This window comes from Elephas maximus, chromosome 18 (genome assembly GCF_024166365.1).
Source record: "Elephas maximus indicus isolate mEleMax1 chromosome 18, mEleMax1 primary haplotype, whole genome shotgun sequence".
Lineage (NCBI taxonomy): Eukaryota > Metazoa > Chordata > Mammalia > Proboscidea > Elephantidae > Elephas > Elephas maximus.
The window spans coordinates 21,743,435-21,769,619 of record NC_064836.1 but is presented as its reverse complement, the minus strand read 5'-3'; the positions used below and the strand labels follow the sequence as shown (position 1 = coordinate 21,769,619).

Below are 26,185 nucleotides of genomic sequence, written 5' to 3'. Positions count from 1 at the left end.
ACTACTTGGGTCATGTGACTCCATGCTGGCCAACTGGGAGTAAAGAGAAGTGACAAGTGTCACATGCCAAACTGCCCTTAAAGGAAAGAAAGGTTCCTATCCCCATTCCTCTGGGCTGGAATGCAGACTTGGTAAGGATTCATCTTCAATATGCAGGCAAAAGGAGCCCACTAAGATGGCAAAGGAGCCCTGGTGGTATAGTGATTAAGAGCTCAGATGCTCACTAAAAAGACTGGCAATTCAAATCCACCAGCTGCTACTTGGAAACCCTATGGGGCAGTTCTGTTGTGTCCTATAGGGTCCCTATGAATTGGAACAGACTTAATGGCACCTAACAACAACAACAATAATATGGCAGAACAGGAGGCTGAGAGGAGTCTGGGTCTCTAACACCACTGAGCTGCCTCCATATGTCTGAGAACAGTGATGGTAAAAGAAAACTTTAAGAAGTTACTGTGAATAACTAATGCAAATCCCCCTGTGGCCTTCAATAGCCATTGAAGGAACCCCTCCTATTACAAGGAAGCAGATTAGGGTAGAAAACTTCACTGACTTAGGCCATTGATTCAAATTGTACAAGACTGAAGGAAAGAGAGCAGGGTCAAAGTCACCCTGAGCCTAGAGGATCATCTTCCTGAGTCTTCTACCTCTGAGTATGCCCTTCCCCCTTCTTTTCTTGACAGAAATCAGAAAAGCCTAGGTCCTTACCTCTGGAGACTTTGTAAACCTCATAGAAAGAATAGAAGTGGAAGCCGAGGGAGGCAAGCAGATAAAGAGAGAGTTCCCATCGGGGCAGCATCACTCCTTGTTACACAGGTTCCAGACACCAAGGTTCAGAGTTCTAGGATGAAAAACAGAAACAAAATATTGAGCCATGGACATGACACGGTAGGATCCTAGAGAACCATATATCATCAATTCAGTTACTTCACACCCTGAGGGATCCAGCACTTTTCAAGGTGATACAGATATAACCCATTCAGACCAATACATCCAATTGTCCAATATATACACACAGGCATACATACCCAGCCCACTCCAGGCTGATCAGGTCTTTTCCTACGAGCTCCCACAGCCTCCGACCCGTCTCCCATCACACAGTACTGTATTCATTGCATAAGACACTCAGCTCCCCGCATTGAGTAAACCTTTAGAGAGCAGAGACTCCTTAACACAGGCCTAGAATGTAGCAAGAACAGACTACTAAGCGCTTGTCATGGATTAAATTGTGCCCATCCAAATAATATGTGTTCAAATCCTAGCCCCTGTACCCTGGTGGCATAGTGGTTAAGAGCTTGGCTGCTAATCAAAAGGTCGACAGTTCAAATCCACTAGCCGCTCCTTGGAAACCCTACAGGGAGCAGTTCTATAGGATCGCTATGATTCGGAATCAACTCAGTGGCAGTGGGTTTGGTTTTTTGGTACCTGTAAATATGATCCTGTTTGGAATAGCGGTTTCCTTTCTTATGGTAGTGAGGTCATACCAGAGTAGGATAGGTCCTATACTTACCTATTGCCATTGAGTCGATTCCAACTCACAGCACCCCGTAGGTCAGAGTAGAAGTGCCCCATAGGATCTCCAAGGCTGTAATCTCTACAGAAGCTGACTGCCACATCTTTCTCGCCCACAGGTGGGTTCAAACCACAGACCTTTCTGTTAGCAGCTAAGCACTTAACCACTGGGCTACCAGGGCTCTGTGGCCTCTACCTAATCATGTCTAAATTATAAAAACAGCAGAGCAGACATAGAGACATACACAGGGAGGGGCAGATGCCACAGAAGGACTGTCTACTACCAAAGGAACACCAAGGAACTCCATGGAATTCTCAGGGCTACCAACAAGGAAGGACCTCCCACTAAATCCACATACTGAATTTGGACTTCTAGCCTTCTGAACTGTGAGAAAATAAATTTCTGCTCTTTAAAGCCACCCACTTGTGGCATTTTGTCTTTCAGCAGCAGTAGGTAACTAAGAAAGTGCTCTATGAATAATAAATGGCTTCAAAAGACTGAATAAAAGGAAACCAAAAATGATCTCCAAACCTCTTCTAAGCCACTTAACCTCCCACTTCTCCCCTTCCAAACTTCTCCTGCAGCTGTTATAAGAACAGACCCGTAAAAACTGCTCTCCCTTCCAGCCTTCTGCAGGGGTTAATGACACTCTAGGGCATCCGTGGCAGACACTGCTCATTGTCCACCCCCCAATATTCAGTCCCACTTCTTGCACAGTGGTCAAAGTTTTAACTGGACACGTGGCTACTGAGCTCAACACTACACTGCAGCCAAATGTGGATGCCTGACCAATTTCTGGCCAAGTGGGTACAAGGGAAGGGGTATAAGGCTGTAGTCATCCCCTTTTCTTCCTTCCCTTTCTGCTGGACAGCAGATGGAACACCCACCTTAAACCCAGAAGTAAAAGTCATGCGGAAAAACAAGACAATCAGTCCCTGACTCTATGCACCCCACCCTGACCTATTAAACCACCCTGGACTGCTTATACTGGGCAGTTACGTAAGAGAGAAATGCACTTCTAAGTTGTTTATACCCATTGCCATCGAGTCAATTCCGACTCATAGTGACCCTATAGGACAGGGTAGAACTGCCCCGTAGGGTTTCCAAGGAGTGGCTGGTGGATTTGAACTGCTGACCTTGTTTAGCAGCAAAACATTTATCCACTGTGCCACCAGGGCCCCCTAGGTTGTTTAAGCCTCTGCGATTGTAGATCTCTGTTATGGCAGTCCTGCCTATATTTAAGTAATAGAGCAGACAATAGAAGGTTAGGTCCTGAAAGGTCTACAAATAAAATAATCAGTTTCAAACTAGCAAAGACTTCACTAAGTTTAAGTCCTCTCATGGTTCTCATTGCTTTATTTAAACTTCTCAAATATGTCTCATTGTTGAACAACAAATTCAATTAAGAGCAAAAGTTTAGGCCCCAAGCAAGTATGTCTAATATGGGACTGTAATGCCAAGAATCAGAATCTACGTGTTATCTCATTTTATTTTCCAAAGAGCCCAGTGAAGTGAGAGGAGCAAGAGAGAGACATCTTACAGATGATGCATGTGAAGAGAGGGTACACAATCAGAAATAACAGAGCCAGGGCTCAAATCCAGGTGTTCCGGCCACCAGGCCCTCTACCAGAGCCGGCCCAGTGATGCCAATCCACAGAGTTACTCATCAGAGCTTGGCTCAGAATCTCCCACACAGATTCCTTTCTTCAGGCTACTGGGAAACAGAGCAGGATGGGAAACAAACCAGCTTTCATAAAGTGTTGTTCACAGCTGCTGTCAAGTTGGCCCCTGACTCATGGCGATGCTATGCACAACAGAATGAAATGCTGCCCGGTCCTGCACATCCCTGTGAATGGTTGTGGATCGAACCTTTGGGGTCCACAGGTTTTTCGCTGGCTGATTTTCAGAAGCAGACTGCCAGACTAAGATGGATCGTTCTGGTCTTAGTCTCGAAGCTCCACTGAAACCTGTTCAGCATCATAGCAAAATGGAAGCCTCAACTGACAGACTTGTGATGGCTGCACATGAGGTGCACTGGCCAGAATTGAACCTGGGTCTCCTGCACAGAAGGTGAGAATTCTGCCACTGAACCACCACTATCCCGCTTTCATAAAACATGAGGTCAGAAATGAGTGGTACTCTACTCAGAGTGCCCTGAGGCAGTTACCTAAAGTCACCAGGAAGCTCAGCCCAGGTTTCTCCTGCAATCCAAGAGATACAGAAGCAACCAGACACTTTCGATCACAGGCCTCTCTAAGCCCTAGTACTTCAACAAGTTTTTCATGTTCCCTACTATTGGGTTTACTATTTTTCAGAACTAATTCCAGCTTCATACATTTCTATTCATACTTTCATTTTAAATGCCTGGCATCTGTTAGAATAACTTAAGACTTCTTTCTTTCATAAGCTTCCCTTCAGTGGGAAGTTAACTTTAGCCTCTTATTTTTATGGTGGGTTTCCTTTTAAAGGATATTGTATTGAATGAACTCTTCATCTCATTAAGAATCTGATTAGCTACTAAAAATGTTATAAGATTTGAACATGAATAATCTTGTAGACTAAGTGAAAGTTCCAGAAACCCAGTCTTAGAACCTTCTCAATGACATTTTTTTTTATTGTGCTTTAAGTGAAAGTTTTCAAATCAAGTCAGTCCCTCATACAAAAATTTATATACACCTTGCTATATACTCCTAGTTGCTCTCCCTCTAATGAGACAGCCCACTCCTTCCCTCCACTCTCTCTTTTCATGTCCATTCTGCCAGCTTCTAACCCCCTCTTCCCTCTCATCTCCCCTCCAGATAGGAGATGCCAACATAATCTCAAGTGTCTACTTGATCCAAGATGTTCATTCTTCACCAGCACCTTTTTTCTATCCCATTGTCCAGTCCAATCCCTGTCTGAAGAGTTGGCTTTGGAAATAGTTCCTATCCTGGGCTAACAAAAGGTCTGGGGGTTGTGACCACCAGGGTCCTTCTACACTCTTAGACTGTTTAAGTCTGGTCTTTTTACAAGAATTTGGGGTCTGCATCCCACTGCTCTCCTGCTCCCTCAGGGGGGTTCTCTGTTGTGTTCCCTGTCAGAGCAGTCATCGGTTGTAGCTGGGCACCATCTAGTTCCTCTGGTCTCAGGCTGATGCAGTCGCTGGTTCATGTGGCCCTTTCTGTCTCCTGGGCTCATAATTACCTTGTATTCTTGGTGTTCTCCATTCTCCTTTGGTCCACGTGGGTTGAGACCAATTGATGCATCTTAGACGGCCACATGCTAGCGTTTAAGACCCCAGATGCCACTCTCCAAAGTGGGGTGCAGAATGTTTCCTTAATAGATTTTATTATGCCAATTGACGTAGATGTCCCCTGAAACCATGGTCCCCAAATCCCCGGCCCTGCTATGCTGGCCTTTAAAGCATTCAGTTTATTCAGGAAACTTCTTTGCTTTTGGTTTAGTCCAGTTGTGCTGACCTCGCCAGTGTTGTGTGTTGTCTTTCCCTTCACCTAAAGTATTTCTTATCTATTACCTAAATAGTGAATACTCCTCTCTCTCCCTCCCCCTTCTTGTAACCACCAAAGAATATTTTCTTCTCTGTTTAAACTATTTCTGGAGGTCTTATAATAGTAGTCTTATACAATATTTGTACTTTTGTAACTGACTAATTTCACTCAGCATAATGCCTTCCAGATTCCTCCATGTTACAAAATGTTTCACAGATTCATCACTGTTCTTTATTGAAGCGTAGTATTCCATTGTATGAATATACCAAAATTTATTCATCCATTCATCCCTCGATGGGCACCTTGGTTGCTTCCATCTTTTTGCTATTGTAAACAGTGCTGCAATAAACATGGGTGTGCATATACCTGTTCATGTAAAGGCTCTTATTTCTCTAGGATATATTCCAAGGAGTGGGAATGCTTGATCGTATGGCAGTTCTATTTCTAGTTTTTTAAGGAAGTGCCAAATCAATTTCCAAAGTGGTTGTACCATTTTACATTCCCACCAGCAGAAGTATACGTGTCCCAGTCTCTCCACAACCTCTCCAACATTTATTATTTTGTTTTTTGGATTAATGCCAGACTTGCTGGAGATGGAATCTCATTGTAGTTTTGATTTGCATTTCTCTAACAGCTAATAACCATGAGCATTTCCTCATCTATCTGTTAGCTACCTGAATGTCTTCTTTAGTGAAGTGTCTGTTCATATCTTTTGCCCATTTTTTAATTGGGTTATTTGTCTTTTTGTAGTCAAGTTTTTGCAGTATCATGTAGATTTTAGAGATCAGGCGCTGATGGGAAATGTCACAGCTAAAAACTTTTTCCCAGTCTGTAAGTAACCTTTTTGCTATCTTGGTGAAGTCTTTGGATGAGCACAGGTGTTTGATCCTTAGGAGCTCAGAGTTATCTTTTTCTTCTGCACTGTTAGTAATGTTTTGTATCCTGCTTATGTCTTGTATTTTTTTTTTTAATGTCATGTATTAGGGCTCCTAACGTTGTCCCTACTTTTTCTTCCATGATCTTTTTCGTTTTAGATTTTATGTTTAGGTCTTTGATCCATTTTGAGTTCATTTTCGTGCATGGTGTGAGATATGGGTCTTGTTTCATTTTTTTGAAGATAGATATGGTTTGGGGTTTTTTTTGGTATCAAGTTATGCCAGCACCATTTGTTAGAAAGACTGTCTTTTCCCCATTTAACTGATTTGGGGACTTTGTCAAATATCAGTTGTTCATATTTGGATGGATTTATGTCTGGATTCTCAATTCTGTTCCATTCATCTAGGTATCTATTCTTGTACCAGTACCAGGCTGTTTTGACTACTGCGGCAGTGTAACAGGTTCTAAAATCAGGTAGAGTGAGGCCTCCCATTTTGTTCATCTTTTTCAATAATGCTTTACTTATCCAGGGCTTCTTTCCCTTTCATATGAAGTTGATTTGTTTCTCCATCTCATTAAAAAATGTCACTGGAATTTGGATCAGAATTGCATTAAATCTATAGATTGCTTTTGGTAGAATAAGACATTTTTACAATGTTAAGTCTTCCTATCCATGAGCAAGGTATGTTTTTCCACTTATGTAGATCTCTTTTGGCTTCTTGCAGAAGTGTACTGTACTTTTCCTTGTATAACTCTTTTACATCTCTGGTAAGATTTATTCCTAAGTATTTAATCTTCTTGGGGGTTGCTGTAAATGGTATTGATTTGGTGATTTCCTCTTCAATGTTCTTTTTGTTGGTGTAGAGGAATCCAGTTCATTTTTGTATGTTTCTCTTGTATCCCAATACTCTGCTGAACTCTTTTATTAGTTTCAGTAGTTTTCTTGAGGATTCCTTAGGGTTTTCTGTGTATAAGATCATGTCATCTGCAAATAGAGGTATTTTTACTTCTTCCTTGCCAATCTGGATGCACTTTATTTCTTTATCTAGCCTAATTGCTCTGGCTAGGACATCCAGCAAAATGTTCAATAAGAGTGGTGATAAAGGTATCCTTGCCTGGTTCCTGATCTCAAGGGGAATGATTTCTGACTCTCTCCATTTAGGATGATGTTGGCTATTGGCTTTGTATAAATGCCCTTTATTATGTTGAGGGATTTTCCTTCTATTCCTATTTTCCTGAGAGTTTTTATCATGAATGGGTGTTGGACTTTATCAAATGCCTTTTCTGCATCTATTGATAAAACCACGTGATTCTTGTCTTTTGTTTATGTGGTGGATTACATTAATCGTTCTTTTTTAATGTTGAACCATCCCTGCATACCTGGTATGAACCCCACTTGGTCATGGTACGTTATTTTTTTGATATGTTGTTGAATTCTATTGGCTAGAATTTTGTTGAGAATTTCTGCATCTAAGTTTATGAGGGATATAGGTCTGTAATTTTCTTTTCTTGTAGTGTCTTTACCTGGTTTTGATAATAGGCATATGGCGGCTCCATAGAATGAGCTTGGGAGTATTCCGTCCTTTTCTATGCTCTGAAATACCTTTAGTAGTAGTGGTGGTAACACTTCTCTGAAAGTCTGGTAGAACTCTGCAGTGAAGCTGGCCAGGCCAGGGCTTTTTTTGGTTGGGATTTTTTTTATTACCTTTTCAATCTCTTCTTTTGTTACGGGTCTATTTAGTTGTTCTACCTCTGTTTGTGTTAGTTTAGGTAGGTAGTGTGTTTCTAGGAATTCACCCATTTCTTCTAGGTTTTCAAATTTGTTAGAGAACAATTTTTCATAGTAGTCTGATATGATTCTTTTAGTTTCGGTTGAGTCTGTTGTAATATTGCCCACCTCATTTATTATTCGAGTTATTTGCTTCCTCTCCTGTTTTTGTTTTGTCCGTTTGGCCAGTGGTTTATTGATTTTGTTAATTCTTCCAAAGAACCAGCTTTTGGTCTTGTTAATTCTTCCAGTTCCAGTTGTTTTTGTTTTCTATTTCTTTAGTTCTGCTCTAATTTTTATTATTTTTCTTCTGCTGCCCGAGGGTTTCTTTTGTTGCTCTCCTTCTATTTGTTCAAGCTGTAGGGATAATTCTTTGATTTCGGCCCATTCTTCTTTTTGTATGTGCACATTTACTGATATAAATTGACCTCTGAGCACTGCTTTTGCTGTGTCCCAAAGGTTCTGATAGGAAGTGATTTCATTCTCATTGGATTCTATGAATTTCTTTATTCCATCCTTAATGTCTTCTATAACCCAGTCTTCTTTGAGCAGGGTATTGGTCAGTTTCCAAGCATTTAATTTCTTTTCCCTGCTCTTTCTGTTATTGATTTCTACTTTTATGGCCTTATGGTCAGAGAAGATGCTTTGTAGTATTTCGATGTTTTGCATTCTGCTAAGGCTTCCTTTATGACCTAATATGTGGTCTATTCCAGAGAATGTTCCATGTGCACTAGAAAAGAAAGTATACCTGGCTGTTGTTGCTTGGAGTGTTGTGTATATGTCTGTGAGGTCAAGTTGGTTGATTCCAGTTTTTAGATCTTCCGTGTGTTTATTGAGCTTCTTTGTGGATGTCCTGTCCTTCACCGAAAGTGGTGTGCTGTGTATTATCGTGGAGCTGTCTATCTCACTTTTCAATGCTGTAAGAGTTTGTTTTATGTGTCTTGCAGCCCTGTCATTTGGTGCATAAATATTTTATATGGTTATATCCTCCTGGTATATTGTCCTTTTCATCATTGTGTAGTGTCCTTCCTTATCCTTTATGATGGATTTAACTTTAAAGTCCATTTTGTCAGAAATTAATATTGCCACTCCTGCTCTTTTTTGATGCTTGATATATTTTTTTCCATCCTTTGAGTTTTAGGAAACCCTGGTGGCGTAGTGGTTAAGTGCTATGGCTGCTAACCAAAGGTCAGCAGTTCAAATCCACCAGGTGCTCTTTGGAAACTCTATGGGGCAGTTCTACTCAGTCCTATAGGGTCACTTTGAGTCAGAATCGACTCGACGGCACTGGGTTTGGTTTGGGTGGTTTGAGTTTTAGTTTGTTTGTGTCTCTAAGTCTAAGGTGTGTCTCTTGTAGGCAGCACATAGACGGATTGTGGTTTTTAATCCATTCTGCCACTCTCTCTCTTTACTGGTGCATTTTGTCCATTTATATTCAGCGTAATTATGGATAGGTATGAATTTATTGCTATCATTTTGATGTCTTTTTGTGTGTGTTCTTGACAGTTTCTTTTCCCCAGTTAATTTTTTGTGCTAAGATTATCATTATATGTTGTATTTTCCTCATATTCATTGCTGTTGATTTTGTTTCTGCTGAGTCTCCAGTTTTTTATTCTATTTTATTTTGATGTGTAGGATAGTTTGTCTCCCTTGTGGTTACCTCATTATTTACCCCTATTTTTCTAAATTTAAACCTAACTTTTATTTCTTTCTGTTCCTTTGTCTTCCTTTCCATATGGAAGATCTATGATTACATTTCTCAGTCCCTCTTTATTGTTTTAATGTTGTCTTCTTTTACATAATAACATCGCTTTTTCTTTTTGAGTGTTTTTTATCTTGATTTATTTTTGTGATTTCCCTGTCTGAGTTGACATCAGATTGCTCTGCCCAGTGTTCTAGTCTTGGGTTGATACCTGATATTATTGATTTTCTAACCAAAGAACTCCCTTTAGTATTTCTTGTAGGTTTGGTTTGGTTTTTACAAATTCCCTAAACTTCTGTTTATCTGGAAATGTCCTAATTTCACCTTCATATTTGAGAGACAGTTTTGCTGGATATATGATTCTTGGCTGGCAATTTTTTTCTTCAATTTTTTATATAACTCATCCCATTGCCTTCTTGCCTGCATGGTTTCTGCCGAGTAGTTCGAACTTATTCTTACTCTCTTGTAGGTGACTTTTCATTTTTCTCTAGCTGCTCTTAAAATTCTCTCTTTATCGTTGGTTTTGGCAAGTTTGATTACAATATGTCTAGGTAACTTTCTTTTAACATCTACCTTACGTGGAGTTCGATGAGCATCTTGGATATATATCTTCTCATCTTTCATGATATCACGGAAGTTTCCTGCCAACGAATTTTCAAAACAATTCTCTCTGTATTTTCTGTTATCCCTCCCTGTTCTGGTAGTCCAATCACTCGTAGGTTATTTCTCTTGATAGAGACCCACAATATTCTTAAGTTTTCTTCATTTTTTTAAATTCTTTTATCTGATTTTTCTTCAAATGTATTGGTGCCAAGTGCTTTATTTTCAAGTTCACAAATTCTGCCTTCCACTTGCTCAATTCTGCTTCTCTGACTTCCTGTTGAGTTGGCTACTTCTGTAATCTTATTGTTAATCTTCTGAATTTCTGATTGCTGTCTTAGGATTTTTCCAGCTTATTAAATTTTTCATTATGTTCCTGAATAACCTTTTTAATTTCTTCAATTGCTTTATCTGTGTGTTCCTTGGCTTGTTCTGCATATTGCCTGATTTCCTTCCTGATGTCTTGAAGGGCTCTCTATATTAATCCTCTGTATTCTGCATCTGGTAATTCCAGGAAGGCACTTTCATTTAGAAGATCCCTTGATTCTTTGTTTTGAGAGCTTGTTGAGGCGATCATAGCCTGTTTCTTTATGTGACTTGATATTGACTGTTGCCTCTGAGCCATCTATAAGTTATTGTATTAGTTTATTTTATGTTTGTTTACTGTATCATAGCTTCATGCTTTGTTTTCTTTTGATATACCCAAAGGGGTTTCTTGAGTGAACTAGCTTGATTACTTTTGCCTTTGGAGCTCTGACATCCAGTCCCCAGATGGCTAGAGCTATTATCAGGTAAACCAGTCTAGGAGTCCATCCACTTTTCTTCTATGAATTCAGCTCAGGTTTCCAGGTAGCTGATCATCAAGTGTGTGGTACAGGCTCTGTCCTACAGTCTTAGAGGGGCAGGGGTGATTGGTGCAGGTATCTGGTTGCAGCAGGGGGTCACGCTCTGAACAAGGCAGGGGGCTGAGAATCATCCCCCACATCTCTGAGGAATGCGTGTCCCTCTTCCCTAGAGCGTACAGGTGGGTGGGTTCTACAGATGGACAATAGGCACCCAATGTTTTTGGTTGTAAGGACTGGGAGGTATCAGTTATCCTTGGACCCCATCACAGGTGGCTGGGTGACCTGAGTGGAGCCACTAGTTCTTAGGCCCCTGATGTGGGCCCCTGATGTGGGTAGGTGAAGACCCTGTTAAACAGGCAATGCAGTGTCAAACATCAAACACCCACCTCTCCACCCCACAGCTGAAACAGTTGTAGTCTCCCAATAAGGGCCTATTCTTCTGAAATAGGCCCACACAAGTCCATGCAGAGGGGAAAGCTACTCAAAGTGCACAGACTGTTTATGCCTGGACAGGAGCTGCTTTTGTCCCAAGCTCCCCTGCTTAGTAGAGCTGGCAAATTATCTTCTCCTCCAGTCGCGAATTTATTCCTTCTCCAGGGCCTGCAAAGTGGCTCTAGATGCTCAACAGGACCTATCTCAGGCCCAGGGAAATCAACAGCCACTGAAGCCGGCTTGGGGGCAGGGGGCACAGTAAATTATACGCAAGTACTTAGCTTTTGCCGAGGGTGCCGTTCTTCTCTGGTTCCGGAGTTGTGAGTAGGCTGTGTGGCTGGCTGCTTCTCCCTGAGAAAACTGCGGCCAAATGCTAATATCAGCCCTCCTCAGCTGCTCCCAGGAATGGTGCCTGAGGGCTCCCGGTGATTCAGGTCTGGTAACTCCTCTCTGCTTCTGAACTCCCTCTTCCTCCCCTGCCCCTCAGTTCGTTTTCTAACCTTGCCTTTGATGTTCAGGGCTCCTAGCTTGTCATAAATATGCTCGTTTCACTTGTTTTTTCAGGTCTTTGTTGTAAGAGGGCTTGCCGGAAGCATCTGTCTCCTCTGCCACCTTGGCCCCGCCTCAGGGACATTCTTATCTGGGGCAATTCCCTGCATTAATGGGTTAACACTCTGGGAACTAGAAAATTCAGTTTCATAACATTTCCCCTTTTTAATATTTAACATTGATGATCATCATTTTGATGATGCTCTTAGCTATATTTTCCATGTTATTGCAGAGACATACACAAAGGTACATACGTCCACCAGCAACAAAGCTGCAGGGCTATCTCCTCACAATCTAGGTTAGGGGACTGGAACAAATAGCCTCCACTTGGCACCATGGTGGTAAAAGGTTCTAGTATTAAGCAGGGGGGGGAGGGGGGAGTCCCAGCTCTGCCATTTACTGGTTGAAAGAACCCTGGAGAAAATAACCTCCCAGATAAGTTTCCTCATCAGCTTTCTCAAAGGGCTGCTAAATGAATTAAATGTAAAATGCATAGCTCAGGGCCTGGCACAGAGTAAGTATTCAGTAAAAATTAGCTTAAATCTGTTCAGCAGTTGCTAGTTAGTGAATTTAATTCATCAGGGGCCTCCCTAATCAGCCCAGGTTTCCTCCCTGAATGGATGGATTTAACTGCCCTACATGGGGTGGCCATTCTGCCTGCTGCTGTGCTATGTCAGCAGATGGCCATGCCAAGTTCCCCACTAATGTCTCACTCTCACATCTGGGTCTACCTGCACACTCTCTTCCTCTTTCCACACCCAACCCAAGGCCACTGAGATAGCAAACAAACTGTCCTTAAGGGCCACCTGGAAAGCTTTCCGCCCAGTATCTCTTTCCCACTGTAGTGCCATGGATCCCTTTTAGATGGCCTTTCTCACCATGGTCTTGTAACTTCCAACAAATCATTGGGTAGCACTATGCAAATAAGGTGCTTGTGGCCCACCAAGGGGACTGGACAGTTTGCTAATAATACAAATAAGGTATAAGGCACCCTTGTGGGGATGGGACATGAAAATATGGTATATGGAACCCTAACAAGGGGATTGGTCAGTTTTGCCATCGTGCTAGGCTCAAAAACGAGCCAATCCCAGAGCTGGGGGTGGGGTGGGGCTGACTATCACCAAGAAGAAGATACAGTTGTGGAGCACCTCCTTTTGACCCAGGATCCCTGCACTGAGACCGTCCTACACCCAGAAGGCAGGGAGAGGGAGGCAGCAAGAGATGGCAGCGCAGCAGTACCAAGAGCAATACCGGCAGAGGCAGCAGAGTCAGGAGACCAGCAGGGCACAGCGGTCATGAGTTCTGTGAGGTATTGCGGTGAATGGCCAAACCCAAAAAGGGGGCGGGGGGGCGATAGCCGATGTTAGAGACGATGGAGAGTACCAAAAATCAAACCAAACCCAGTGCCATCGAGTCAATGCCAATTCTTAGCAACCCTACAGGACAGCGTAGAACTGCCCCATAGAGTTTACAAGGAGCACCTGGCGGATTCAAACTGCTGACCTTTTGGTTAGCAGTCGTAGCACTTAACCACTACACCACCAGGGTTTCCGATAGAGAGTACAGCAGCTTGGAAAAGCTGGACACGTGGGACATCCTTAGCCTCTGCCTCACAGGGCCCAGGCTTGGGCTGATCCTTATAAAAGAAACTGTTCATTTATCTGCCACCAATTTTCTTATTTCCCAGGGGAATTACATGAGGAACTCCCATGTTCTTGTGTCATCACTCAGAATTCCAAAAATGCCACCTTAAAAAAACCACGCACATTGTCATCTAATTGATTCCGACTCATAGTGACCCTACAGGACAGAGTAGAACTGCCCCATACGGTTTCCAAGGCTGTAATCTTCATGGAATCTTTCTCCCACAGAGTAGCTGGTGGGTTCAAACCACTGACCTTTTGGTTTGCAGCTCAGTGCTTAACCACTGCGCCACCAGGGCTTCTCCCCACACATGCACTCACATATCCTTAACAACCTTCCTCCCTTACACTCTCTTTGCAACCTGTGCCCACTCATCTCAGGAAAATTACTCTCCCCCACTGTTCATTTGACCGTGAACCCTGAAAGAATTTAACGGTACAACGGTATCAAAGAAAAGGAAAGCTGTACATTTGGGAATATAACTAGAACATTTTTTTAAATGTGCAAACACTCTTGAAGATTCTCAAAATCTCCCTCAGAAAACTCTCACATTTGTTCTCATCCTCATTCTCTACACAAGCATATTCTACTTTAGGCATACGAAATCAAAGAGGTTCTTACTCAAATGTGTACACATTGCTCCTTTTCTGTTTTTCAGGCCTGAATTAAGTCCTGCAGCAACATTATCACTTAAGTGGGCATCTGTGGAACAGCCTGGAATTAATCACCATTTATAACACTGATTCTGTAGGAGGCAGCCAATCTACAGGAAGGTAGCCTGTGTCTAAAAAGAAAAAAAAAAATTTTTTTTTTTTTTTTAGAAGTCCTGATGAATTTACATACATGAGGTTATACCATTGATACCTGAGCGCAGTGGTGGTTCAGTGGTAGAACTCTCACCTTCCATGCAGGAGACCCAGGTTTGATACCCAGCCAACGCACCTAGTGCACAGCTACCACCCACCTACCAGTGGAGGCTTGCATGTTGCTATAATATTGAACAGGTGTCAGCGAACCTTCTAGACTAAGATGGACTAGGAAGAAAGGCCCAGTGACTACTTCTGAAAATCAGTCAATGAGAACCCTATGGATCACAACAGTACAAAAACTATTTGACTGGCTATTGATCATGGGAGTGGCAAAGGACCAGGCAGTGTTTCATTCAGTTGTGCGTGGGGTCCCCATACGTGGGGGACCATCTCAACAGCCACTAACAACAACCATTGATACGTGAAACTGAGGAAGGCTGCCGGGAAGACTGATGGTGAAGGTAAGTCTAAAAACACTTCCAGCAGGGTGGGAATACTGGTCAGGACGGTGAGGAAGAAAAAAATGTGGGTTGTTTAGTGAAGGGAGAGCAGGGGCCAGGTGGTGGAGGGTCTTAAGCATATCTGATGAAAAGTCTGGATTTGATTCTCTGATGAAACCTCAGGCTTGTGAGCTAGTACACTTAACTACTTGAATGAAGCTTCAGGAAGATGCCTCCTGACATTGTGGGGGAGTCCAGAGACAGGGAGGCGAACAATTCAAGCCCTCAGTGGGGAGTGGAAAGAGAGGGCTGCCACCAAGCAACACAGATGAGGAAAAGCTACTTGTACCTGGCATCCCACTAGTCCCAGAGACAGTATGAAAAAATAAAAAAAAAAAACATAAAATAGCACCACTGAAGCTGCAAAACTACAGATGTCAAAGCTAAATATTAGTGATGAGAGTGAGAAATTTAGACAAGTGAAGACATAGAGAGAAAATACTGTTAACATTAGGCATTGAAAGGAAATTGTGGCACGGGTATCCCTGGAATTAGAAGAAATGAGGTCAGGACTGGAGTAACAAGAAGCTTTCTTTACCTCTGTACCAGGTACATGAGGCCTGAGGCTGGATACTTCCAAAAAAGTATTTATCTGGGAATTACAGATCTCAAGAGGACCACAGAGTGAAATCTTAGTTGTAAAATGGCAAGAATTGCTCAGCTAACAAAGCTTTTTCTATTCTGTAACTACTTATATTTGCATTTACCTTGTTGAGGTTGAATATTCCACCTGCTTCCAAACTTGCCATCCACTTAGATTCTCACGGGGGGGGGGGGGGTACTGTTAGCTCACTTTCAGGGATCAGAATCTTGATCAGGGAGGAGTACAACCTGCCCAAAGACTCAGAGGAGCCAGGGATGGAGCAAGAATTAGAATCCAAGTTCCCAGCTCCCACTCTCCTACAGGCAGAAATCCTGTCCCTTAACCTTGGCAGAAAAGTACAGCTTACTGTACTGAAGCTTGAAACATACACAAATATAACTGCTATAGGTAACTAAGACACTACCTGAGAAATTAATAAAATTCGAAAAGCGACTAAATGAAATCAAAGTGCACACAAAAATCTAACTCATGTACATCCCATACAACATCAAGTAAAGAAGGCAAACTAACCAGCCGATCTGCTTTGGATATATGAGAGGACGTCAGCACTGACACAGAGATAAGGACTGAGTAAAACTGAAACTGTTCTAAATTTAGGGACAAAGAAGCACTCTGAAAACCACAAAGTAATAAAGGTAAAAGAAGCGCATGACTACTGAAATCACAATGGATTTCAAGAAAATGAGACTGCAGGGACATGCTCTTGCACATCTGGAAAAAACTGGTATGAATCCAGTCCAATTTGATGAAACAAAAGCCTAGTTTGAAAAACATAAATTACATGCCTTTCCCCAGGAAAAACAAGTCCAGACTAATCGTGTCCTCCGACATCACAGTTTTCTCCTACTCTTATTCTTCTACCCACACAATCCTAAAGGGATACACTTCTCCAAACCCAGAAGGGCTGAGATTGGATTGCTTAGATTGATTGGAGGAGATCAGCTGGATTGAGCAAAAACCCTAATTACAGGGTATTTTAAAATACGTACTAATACTTCTTAGAGGTGAGGACTGTGAGACTTTGGCTCACTTACTTTGGATGTATCATCAGGAAAGATCAATCGCTAGAAAAGGATATCATATTTGGTGAAGTAGAAGGTCAGTGAAAACAAATGTAACTCTCAATGGGATGGACTGACACAATAGCCTCAACAACAGGCTCCAACATATCAAAGATCATGGAGATGGTTACAGGACCAGGCAACATTTTCCTCTGTTATACATAAGATCACCAGGAGTCAGAGCTGACTTGACAACAACATCATCCAAATCTGCACTAAAATATGATGTATCAGTTATATATTACTGCATGACAAACCATCCCAACACACAGTAGCTTAAAACAACAACAGTTTATTATTTCTCATAATTCTGTGGGAGCGTAATCTGGGCGGTTCTTCCACTCACCTCATCTAGAATCACTCATGAGACTCTAGTCACCATGCTACTCAACAGAGGGTCCACGGTGAGCTCACTCACGTGTGTGGCATTTGGCCCTGGCTGTCAGCTGGGTGCCTTGCTTCTCCTCCGTGGGGGCCCTCATCCCTTAGCAGGCTAGACTAGGCTTCTTCACAGCCTGTTGGCTTCAGGGTTCCAAGAGGACAAAGGCAAGAGGTGCAAGGTCTCTTAAGGACCCGGCTCCAGAATTCAGTCTATCACTTTTCCACATTTTATTGGCCAAAGCAAATAAAAAGGCCAGCCCAGATTCAAGGGGGAGGAGAAAATCCATTTCTGCATGGTATCTTGAGAAAAGGCAGGGACACAAGAAAGCACACCATGTATATCATTAACTGCTACTAACAAAATCTGGTGAGTTAGTAGAATAATTATATTTCATAACGGTCTTTATTTCATAAAATGTCACAAAGGCTCTCTCTCTATACAATATGATGGAAGTAATTATTTTCCCAAATCAGAATCTCAGAATCAGTGAAGACCTTATTTGTCATCTGGTCTGATCACCAGTCACTTAGGGAATTCCTCTTACCATAAGCCATCTGACCATTTCCAGTAACATCTCAAGGCAGGAAACTCTGTTTCTAAGTAGTTCTGATTTTTATTGCATTTTTTTCCATATTCGTAGTCAAAATCTGTCCCTCTGTTTCCAAAAAATGTCTGCCACTAGTCCTATCCTACCTTCTGGAACTAAAGACACATAGGCAATATAATGTGATAGTTTAGAAGGTGGCCCTGGAGTCAGAATGTTAAGGTTTGAACCCCAGCTTTACCACTTTCTAGCTGTGTGACCTCAGGCAAGGTGCATAACTGCTCTGTGCCTCAGTTTCCTTCTCTGTAAAACAGGCATAATAGTGACTACCTCATAGGAGTGCTGTGAAGATTAGTCTGTAAAGTCATATAACAGTACCTTGGATGTTGTAAGCTCTGAAATGTCTTCCTGTTGTTATTGTTAATGCTATAATAATTAAGCGCACTGAAAAGGCTTAATTGTTCTTTCCGATAATATTCCTTCATATATCTGAAGATAATTACATGCCACCTACCCCATCCCAAGTCCCCTTCCTAGACAAACACCATGAGTCCGTCAACCATTCTTCTATTGGTTTGGTTCCCTGACCCTTTACCATCTGTTTTGTCAGTTTTTTACCCCATCCCAAGTCCCCTTCCTAGACAAAAACCATGAGTCCATCAACCATTCTTCTATTGGTTTGGTTCCCTGACCCTTTACCATCTGTTTTGTCAGTTGTCTCTTTATAGTATAGGTACCTAGAACTGATACCGACAATCATGAAGATGGAGCAGGACTGGGCAACATTTCATTCTGTTATACATAGGGTCGCCATGAGTTGGAGCTGACTCAATTGCAACTAACAGCAACAGACATCTAAAACTGAACCAAGAACCCCAGATGTGGCTGAGAATAAAAGCAAGGCAAGACCATCACTTGTCTTCTTTCAGAAACTGTACTTCAAATAATGCAATCTTAGATCATTTCTTCATTCAGCAAATATCACTGAGCTCCTACTGAGAACAGGAATAGTGCTATTTGTAGTAAGACAAAATGTAAAAATTCATCTGTGGCAGACAGTATAATGTACCTCCCCCAAGATGTCCACATCTTTATGCCCAGAACCTGTGAATACGTTACCTTACATGGCAAAAAGGACTTTGCGATGTGATTATTTTAAGGCTCTTGAGATAGGGAAATTATCCAGATTTTCTGGGTGGGCCCAATGTCATCACAAGAGGGAGGCAGGAGGGTCAGAGACAGAGAGGAAACTCGACAACAGAGGCAAGAGGTTGGAGCCCTTGGAGCCCTGTGCTTTAAAGATGGAGGAAGGGGCCAGGAACAAATGCAGGCTGCCTCTAGAAGCCTGAAAAGGCGGGAAACACATTCTCCCCTGGAGCCTCCAAAGGAATGCAGCCCTGCTGACTCATCTTGGACTTCTGACCTCCAAAACTGTAAGATAATAAATAAGTGCTGTTTTAAGCCACCAAAGATTGTGGTTAATTTGTTACAGCAACAACAGGAAACAAATGTACTATCTCTGCCCTCAAGGATCTCATGGCCTAGTGGGAGGAAAGCACCTAACTACTGTAAATGCCTCACATAAGAGATTGTTGAATCCAACCATTACAAATTTAGAAAAGAGGATTACGAAACTTCACCTTGCTTACTTTGGATACATGATCAGGAAAAGACCAATCTCTAAAAAAGGACATCATGTTTGCTAAAGCAGAGGGTCAGTAAAAACAAGGAAAAAGTTCAATGAGATGGACTGACACAATAGCCTCCATAATGGGCTCGAACATATCAAAGGTCATGGAGATGGTGCAGGACTGAGCAGTGTTTCATGCTGGTATAAATAAGGCCACCATGGGTTGGAGCCGACTCAAGTGTAACTAACAACAAATGATAAAACTTAAAATCTACTCTTGCAAGAAAACTAAATCTGAAAATAATAATTTATAATCAATCTCACCTTGGCATTTTTTGGCTTCTTCCTCACAATCATATCAATCTTACCATCAAACACAACTCTAAATATTCTTATATTAACTACCCTTAAACCAGATCTCTGATGTGAAAGACGGGCAAAAAGGAGTCAATCTCATAAGCAAGCTAATTCAAAAAGGCCACTGATGTGATACTGGATCTTTCCTCTGAAAATTCTCAATAATCTATTTTAAGCCTTTTTAATCATTTTTTAATCATCAAGAATCATACCCACTACATCTTACACACCAGATTTGGAGCATGTGAATTAACAAAATGTTTTACAATATATTTTAAGTAGACTTTTTATTAAAATACACATTAAAATAGTTTGAAAGGGTTCCAAAATTGAACTCACCAAGTAACCACCAGATTAAAAACCTAATGCCTCAAAAGCCCCTCTGTTCTTTCCTACTTACTATCCTGATTGCAAGGAGCCCTGGTGGCACAGTGGTTAAGAGCTTGGCTGCTAACCAAAAGGTTGGCAGTTCAAGTGCACTAGCCGCTCCTTGGAAACTCTATGGGACAGTTCTACTCTGTCCTGTAAGGTCCGACTAAGAATGAGAACAGACTTGACAGCACCTAACAACAACAATCCTGACTGCTATCACAATTTAGTTTTGCCTGGTTTTTTTGTTTTTGTTGTTGAGAATATACACTGCAAAACACACACCAATTCAACAGTTTCTACATGTACCATTTAGTGACACGGATTACATTCTTCCAGTAATATAACCATTCTCATCCTCCTTTCCTGAGCTGTTCCTCCTCCATTAACATAAACTCACTGCCCCCTAAGGTTCCCATCTAATCTTTTGAGTTGCCATTGTCCATTTGTTCCTATGTAGATCTTAAAAGAGCATGATGCTCGAGGCAGGCATTTTTTACTAGTTAAGCTAAACTATTGTTTAAAAACAGTTTAGCTTAACTTTTTAAGGTTTTAAGAAGACTTCAGGGACAGGTTTAAAAGGTATGCCCGTTTTTAAACACTCAAGTAAATGGAACTGCACAGCAGTTACACTTTTATGTCCACCTTCTTTTCACTCAAGTCCAAGCTTCTGTGTGAGGCAACAGTTTGTTCACTCTCACTACTGTATAGTATTCCATGTATGAATGATTTCTTTGTCCACTTACCTATTCTACTGTTGATGAACATTTGGGTTGTTTCCAGTTTGGGGCTACTATGAAAAATCTTGCTACAAACATTTCTGTACATGTCTTTTGGTGCACATATGTATGCCCTACTGTTGAATTACTCATCATAGGGGATGAGTATGGACAGCTTTCATAAATGATGCTGAAAAAGAAATTTCTAAAATAGCTGTATTAATTTTTACACCATCACCAACGTATGCGCATTCCAGTTTAATCCACATTCTAATCAGTACTTAGCACTGACAGTCTGATGAGTACATGGTGGTACCTCCTTAGAGTTTTAATTTGCATTTCCCTAATTACTAATGAGGTTGATCACCTTCACATGTTTACTGGAAATCTGGAGATCTTCTTTTATGAAGAGTCGCTTGTCCATTTTTCTGCTGGGATGTTCATTTTTCTCTTAATGATCTGTAGTTCTTTATATAATCTAAGTTCTTTACTGGTTATACATATTACAAATACTTTCTCCTATTCTGTACCTGTCTTCTCACTCTCTTCATGGACTCTTCAGATGACAGACGTTCTTATCAACCTTTTCCTTTACAATCAGGGCTATGTATTCTAGTCAACAACCTTGGACTGCCCAAGATCATAAAGATATTTTCCCTTGCTTTCTTCTAGAAGCTTTATTGGTTTATCTTTCACATTTGGGCATGTGATATATCTCTGTTAATTTTTATGTATGGAATGAGGTAGGTGATCATGATCCATTTTGTTCATGTGCTTATGCAAATGACCCAGCATCATTTACTGAAAAGGCCATCCTTTCTCCACTGCACTGCAGTGTCACCTGTCATGAATCGAGAGGCGACATACAATAAGGCTGTTTATGAATTCTCTACTCAGTCTCATGGTTTAGCATTGTGCCAATACACACTCACTTAATTCCATAATGATCTTGTACCCTAAGTCTTCCGACTTTACTCTCCTTCTTAGATTGTGTAGAATTTTTGTATAAAATTTAAAACCAACTTATCAACTTCTATTTTTTAAAAAACCTGCTGGGGTTTTTATTGGAATCGCATTGAATCTATAGATATATTTGAGGAGCAATGACATCTTTACACTAGTAAGTCTTCCAATCCATCAATATGACACGCTATTCATTTTAATCTTCATTAATTTCTCTCAATAATGTTTTGTAATTTTTAGTGTGGCAGTCTTTTTATCTTTTTTTAGACGCATTCCTAGATGTTTAATGTTTTTGATAATTATTGTAAATTGTGTAATTTTAAATTCTCATTTTTTCATTGTTGCTAGTGTGTAATTTTTGTATTTTGACCTTGTATGCGGTGAGCTTGCTAAATTTCTATATTAATTTTAAAATTTTGACTGAAATCTCTTTTGAATTCTCTACATACATGACCATGTAATGTGCAAATAAAAACAATTACATTTCCTCCTTTCCAATCTTTTTTTTTTTTTTTTTTTCTTGCCTTATTGCACTAGCTAGGACCTCCAGCTCTGTGTTGAAGAAAAGTAGTAACAGAAAGCATCCTTGTCTCATTACAATCTCAGGGTGAATTATTTTCATACTTCACTATTAAGTACAATATTTGCTGTAGGTTTTTCTTGGTAAATACTTTTTTTCAGATTACATAAATTCCTTTCTATAACTAGCTATTTATCGCTTTTCTAATATTAGACAAAGTTTATATTCCTAGAATAAATTCAACTTGGTCACAATTTATTGCCACCTTTATAGATTGCTAGGCTTGATTTACTAAAGCATTGATTTTAGATTTTTCAATCTTTTTTTGTGTGAGTTTGAGCTGTAATTTTCTTGTAATGTTTTTGTCAAGCTTTGGTATGAAGCTTTTATGTTGGTCTCATAAAAGAAGCTGGAAATACTTCCCCTCTTTTTCATTTTTTAGAAATGTTTGGAAAATTTCACTAGTGAAGGCATCTGGACCTGGAAATTTTTCTATAAAGAAATTTTTAACTACGAATTCAATTTATTTAATACATATAGAACTATTCAGACTTTCTAGTTCTCATATCTTGGGTAAGGTGTTTTATTCTAAAGACTTGTCCATGTCATCAGAATTTAAAAATTCATTACCATGAAACTGTTCATAATAACATCCTATGATCTGTTTAATACCTGTGGGATATGTAGTGCTAGCTCCTTCTTCTTCCCTGACACCAGTCATACAGACACCACTAAGGTTCCTTTCCACCCAAAAAAAAATGCTGTCACACACTATATGACATGTATCACTACTACAGAATTTTTTTCAGCAAAATTAGCCATAGAAGAAATAAAGCCGGTAGAATATATAAACAATTCAGCAATTCCCTCTCAACTGCTTTCATTACCAGAAACAACTGTGAACCTGTGCAAAAGAGAACTAACTGAAGGAGAAGGAAACAGCTATTAGCAGCACTCTAGGGTGGCCTGAAGCCCTGGTGGCAGTGGTTAAGCCCTCAGTTATTAAATGAACGGTTGGTGGTTCGAACCCACAAACCACTCCAGGTGAGAAAGATATGGCAGTCTGCTCCTGTAAAGATTACTGCTTTAGAAACCCTATTGGGCAGTTCTACCCTTTTCTACAGGGTAGCTATGAGTCTTGACGGCAACAGGTTTGGGTTGTTTTGAGGGTGACCAGCAAGAACTCAGAAGAAAAAAAAAAATCTCTAAGCAGGGCTCAAGGAGTCCCTGGGTGGCGCAAATGGTTAAGCATTCGACTTCTAACCAAAAGGTTGATGGTTCAAGTCCACCCAGAGGTACCTCAGAAGAAAGACCTGGCGATCTACTTCAGAAAAAATCAGCTACGAAAACCCTGTGGAGCACAGTTCTACTCTGACACACACAGGGAGCCATGAGTCAGAGCTGATGTGACAGCAACTGGCTGGAGTCCCTGGGTAGTATAAATGGGTAAGCACTCTGCTACTAATCAAAAGGTTGGCAGTTTGAACCCACCGAGGAGTGTCTTAGAAAAAAAACTTGGCAACCTACTTTCAAAAACTCACAGCCATAAAAACTCTATGGAGCACAGTCCACTCTGCAACACATGGATCTTCATGAGTCGATCTACAACAACTGGTTTGCTTTTCGGTACCACCACCCTCGACCCCCACTAAGGCGGAGAATTCAGGGGCCCGTGAATTTACACATTTTTACTAACCTCTAACTGAAATTAAGTAATTCCTCTCATTATGAACGCAGACAACAAACCACAGTAGTAAGAGCGGGTCGGGTCTCTGTGTCAGCAACAAAAATAACAGATACTTTCCTTTCACACTGCTTTGAAATTATGGGAGTTATTTGGTCCATGATCTTGTTATTTAATATATTAATAACACATAATACTTTATCATAAACTCATTTCTACACTATTTTGATAACATTGTTTCAATATAATCTTAATCCTGTTTTGTTTTTTTTTTTTTAATGTCTTTTAAAACATATGGCATTGGCTTCAATAGACTCCAAAGATGTCCGGAGCACCAAAAAGGTTAGGGACCCTTGCATAGTAGCAAGGATATCACCCAGAGCAGCAAACTCCAATGCAACATTTAATGAGCATGTCCTCTTGGGCTGGGCCCTGGGCTGAAAGTAAAAGGTCCATCACGCTGACTAGTTCCTGCTGTTACCTGCAGAGTTCCCACTAACATTTAGCTCCCACAAAAATGACTTTCTCCAGAGACTTGGCCTTCACCCTGTGTTGGTCCATCTAACCTACTTCCCAAGGAGAAAGCTAAGTAAACAGTAGAGCACAGGCCTTGACCTGGAAAGACTCCAAACCTCAGCCCTGACATGGGCTAGTTTGTGGCTCTGCCACCCCGTCAGCCTTCCCTGATTCAGCTGTGAAAAGGGACACACTACCCACCCTTCCCAGTTCTTGAATCTAAAGCCCCTGACAAGCACATCATCCCCATTAAGTTATTAGTACTTGCATCTTCCAGGTCAGAACCCTTAACAGGGACAGCTAGCAGGAAAGGAGGGGAAAAAGTTACAGGGGAAGATGTAACACGGAGAATGGAAGGGGAAAAATCATTACTTATTATTCAAAGTCCAGTACAAACCCCACCACCTCCTCTGGGAAGCCGTCCCTTCCCTCTCTCCACGTGATCCCACACCACTGAGTGATCACATTGAAGTAGGCACCCAGCTCTGCCGAGGAATGACTGACTGAATGGATGGGGAATACAAGACGGAAAGGGGCAGAAATAGTCTCACCCGCCATAACGCAAACCATTGAGGACGCCAAGGCCCCAGCCCCCAGCCCTGAATCAAGAGCAATGAACGCAGGAAGCAGCTCATTTCTTACTACCAAAGGCGTCCCTAGGGGCCTTCCCTCACTTTGGTGGGGCTTAGGAGAGGCGGGCTTTTCCAAATAAGGCTTGGTGCCACCTGAAGGCTCGACTCAGAAGCACTGAGGGTAACTGAGTCCCAAGACTAGAAAGCAAACGACGTCTCTAACTCTAGGGTCCCTGGAGTCGCAGCAGGCAAGCAGAGTACTCCTAATACTGCTAAGGGGACCAGAGTTCGCAATTCCCTGCAACAGGGACAGAACCTGGGAACGAAGCCATGGAGAGGGGACGAGGGCAGAGGCGCGCGTGGATTTGGCCTAGCCTGGACGGCCCGGTGGGCGGGAACCCCGCGACGGCGCCCCCGGCCCTGCCTTTGCCCCGGCGCCCGCCGCCTTTGTCTGCTTGGCGGTACCGGGCATTTCCTTCGTCCCGCCCTCGGGCGCGCACAAGGGAACCGGGTTAGGAAACGGAAAGCGTCTTCTGCATTTCTTTTTTCAGCAGAGCAGACCAAGCAAAGAAGTCAACACCTAACCCCCCAGGAGCCCCTACGGTCACCAGCTACCAACCTCCGGGTTGTCCCCGGCGGCGGCGGCGACGTTCACGCGCGCCACGAGTTCCCAACAACCCTCACTCTGCACTTCCGAGTCCCGCGGCGGCGGCGGGCTTTACCCGGGACGCGCCCTCTTTCCCCGAGAGCGCTCTTTGGATGCGCGGCCCCCGCGCGCGTCCTGGGAGCACGCGCCCGTCGCCGTGCCCGCGCGCCCTGGGCGCCAGGCGGCCGAGCCTGGGAACAGGCCGCGCGGCTGCGGCGGGAGGTGTGGGAGGGCGGCCGGCCCCTCGAAAGCCTTGCTTTGCGCGGTCCAGCAGGGCCCCCGACCCGCCTCACCGCTCAGACCGGTTCCCGCAGTGAGCCGTGCTCACAGCCCTCTCCCCCGACTCTCATTAAGGCAGGTCTGGGGCTGTCTGCGGGTTTGGAGGCGGAAGTTACCTGAAACTCGAGATGGACTAGGCCCTTCTAAATCCGTCACCGGTGGTCCCCACGTAGGTTTTGAAGGAGAGGAGGTAGCTCGGTGGGGGGTGGGAAGAGGGCGGGCTTAGCAGCCTGACTGCTTGACTGATTGCTGTGTGAACTTAGCCCCTGTGAGCCTCCCTGTCCTCTGAAAAACGGAAATAAGTTTCCCTGCTTTCCTCAGGAATTAGAGTGAATACCAAATGGGATGAGCTCTGTGAACTGTAAAGCAACTTACAAAGCTTATCAATACTGCAAAATGTCCACCGATATGATTTTGAATGGATTGTAAAAAGAGTGGAAGATCCGAAGCTGCCTCACGCGCTGTAATTAGGACGGTGACTTTATGCCAACTGCTACTGTGCTGCTGCTCAGAAAGCAGAGTTTCGCAGACTCATCTCAGGCCGAGAAACGCCGGGGCTCTGGTTAAAACGCAGGCTTCTGGCTCCTCCAGGAGACAAAGGACTGAGACTCCG

The 26,185-nt window shown here is 42.3% G+C and overlaps 1 protein-coding gene across 9 annotated transcripts in view; it reads right to left on the bottom strand.

The window, feature by feature from the left end:
• Positions 1–25,773, bottom strand: part of HHAT (hedgehog acyltransferase) — a 658,603-nt gene extending 632,830 nt beyond the window's left edge. For 8 of the 9 annotated variants that reach the window (XM_049858614.1, XM_049858618.1, XM_049858613.1 and 5 more), the window contains exons 1-2: positions 25,267–25,388; positions 709–841 (exon numbers count right to left, since the gene is read on the bottom strand). In XM_049858614.1, coding sequence (XP_049714571.1) covers positions 709–799 — 91 coding nt within the window. In that variant the 5' untranslated portion in view covers positions 800–841; positions 25,267–25,388. Of the gene's footprint in view, positions 1–708; positions 842–25,266; positions 25,389–25,688 lie in introns of those variants that run through there. The other variant, XM_049858611.1, reaches the window with a different exon arrangement.
• Positions 25,774–26,185: the final 412 nt, after the last annotated feature.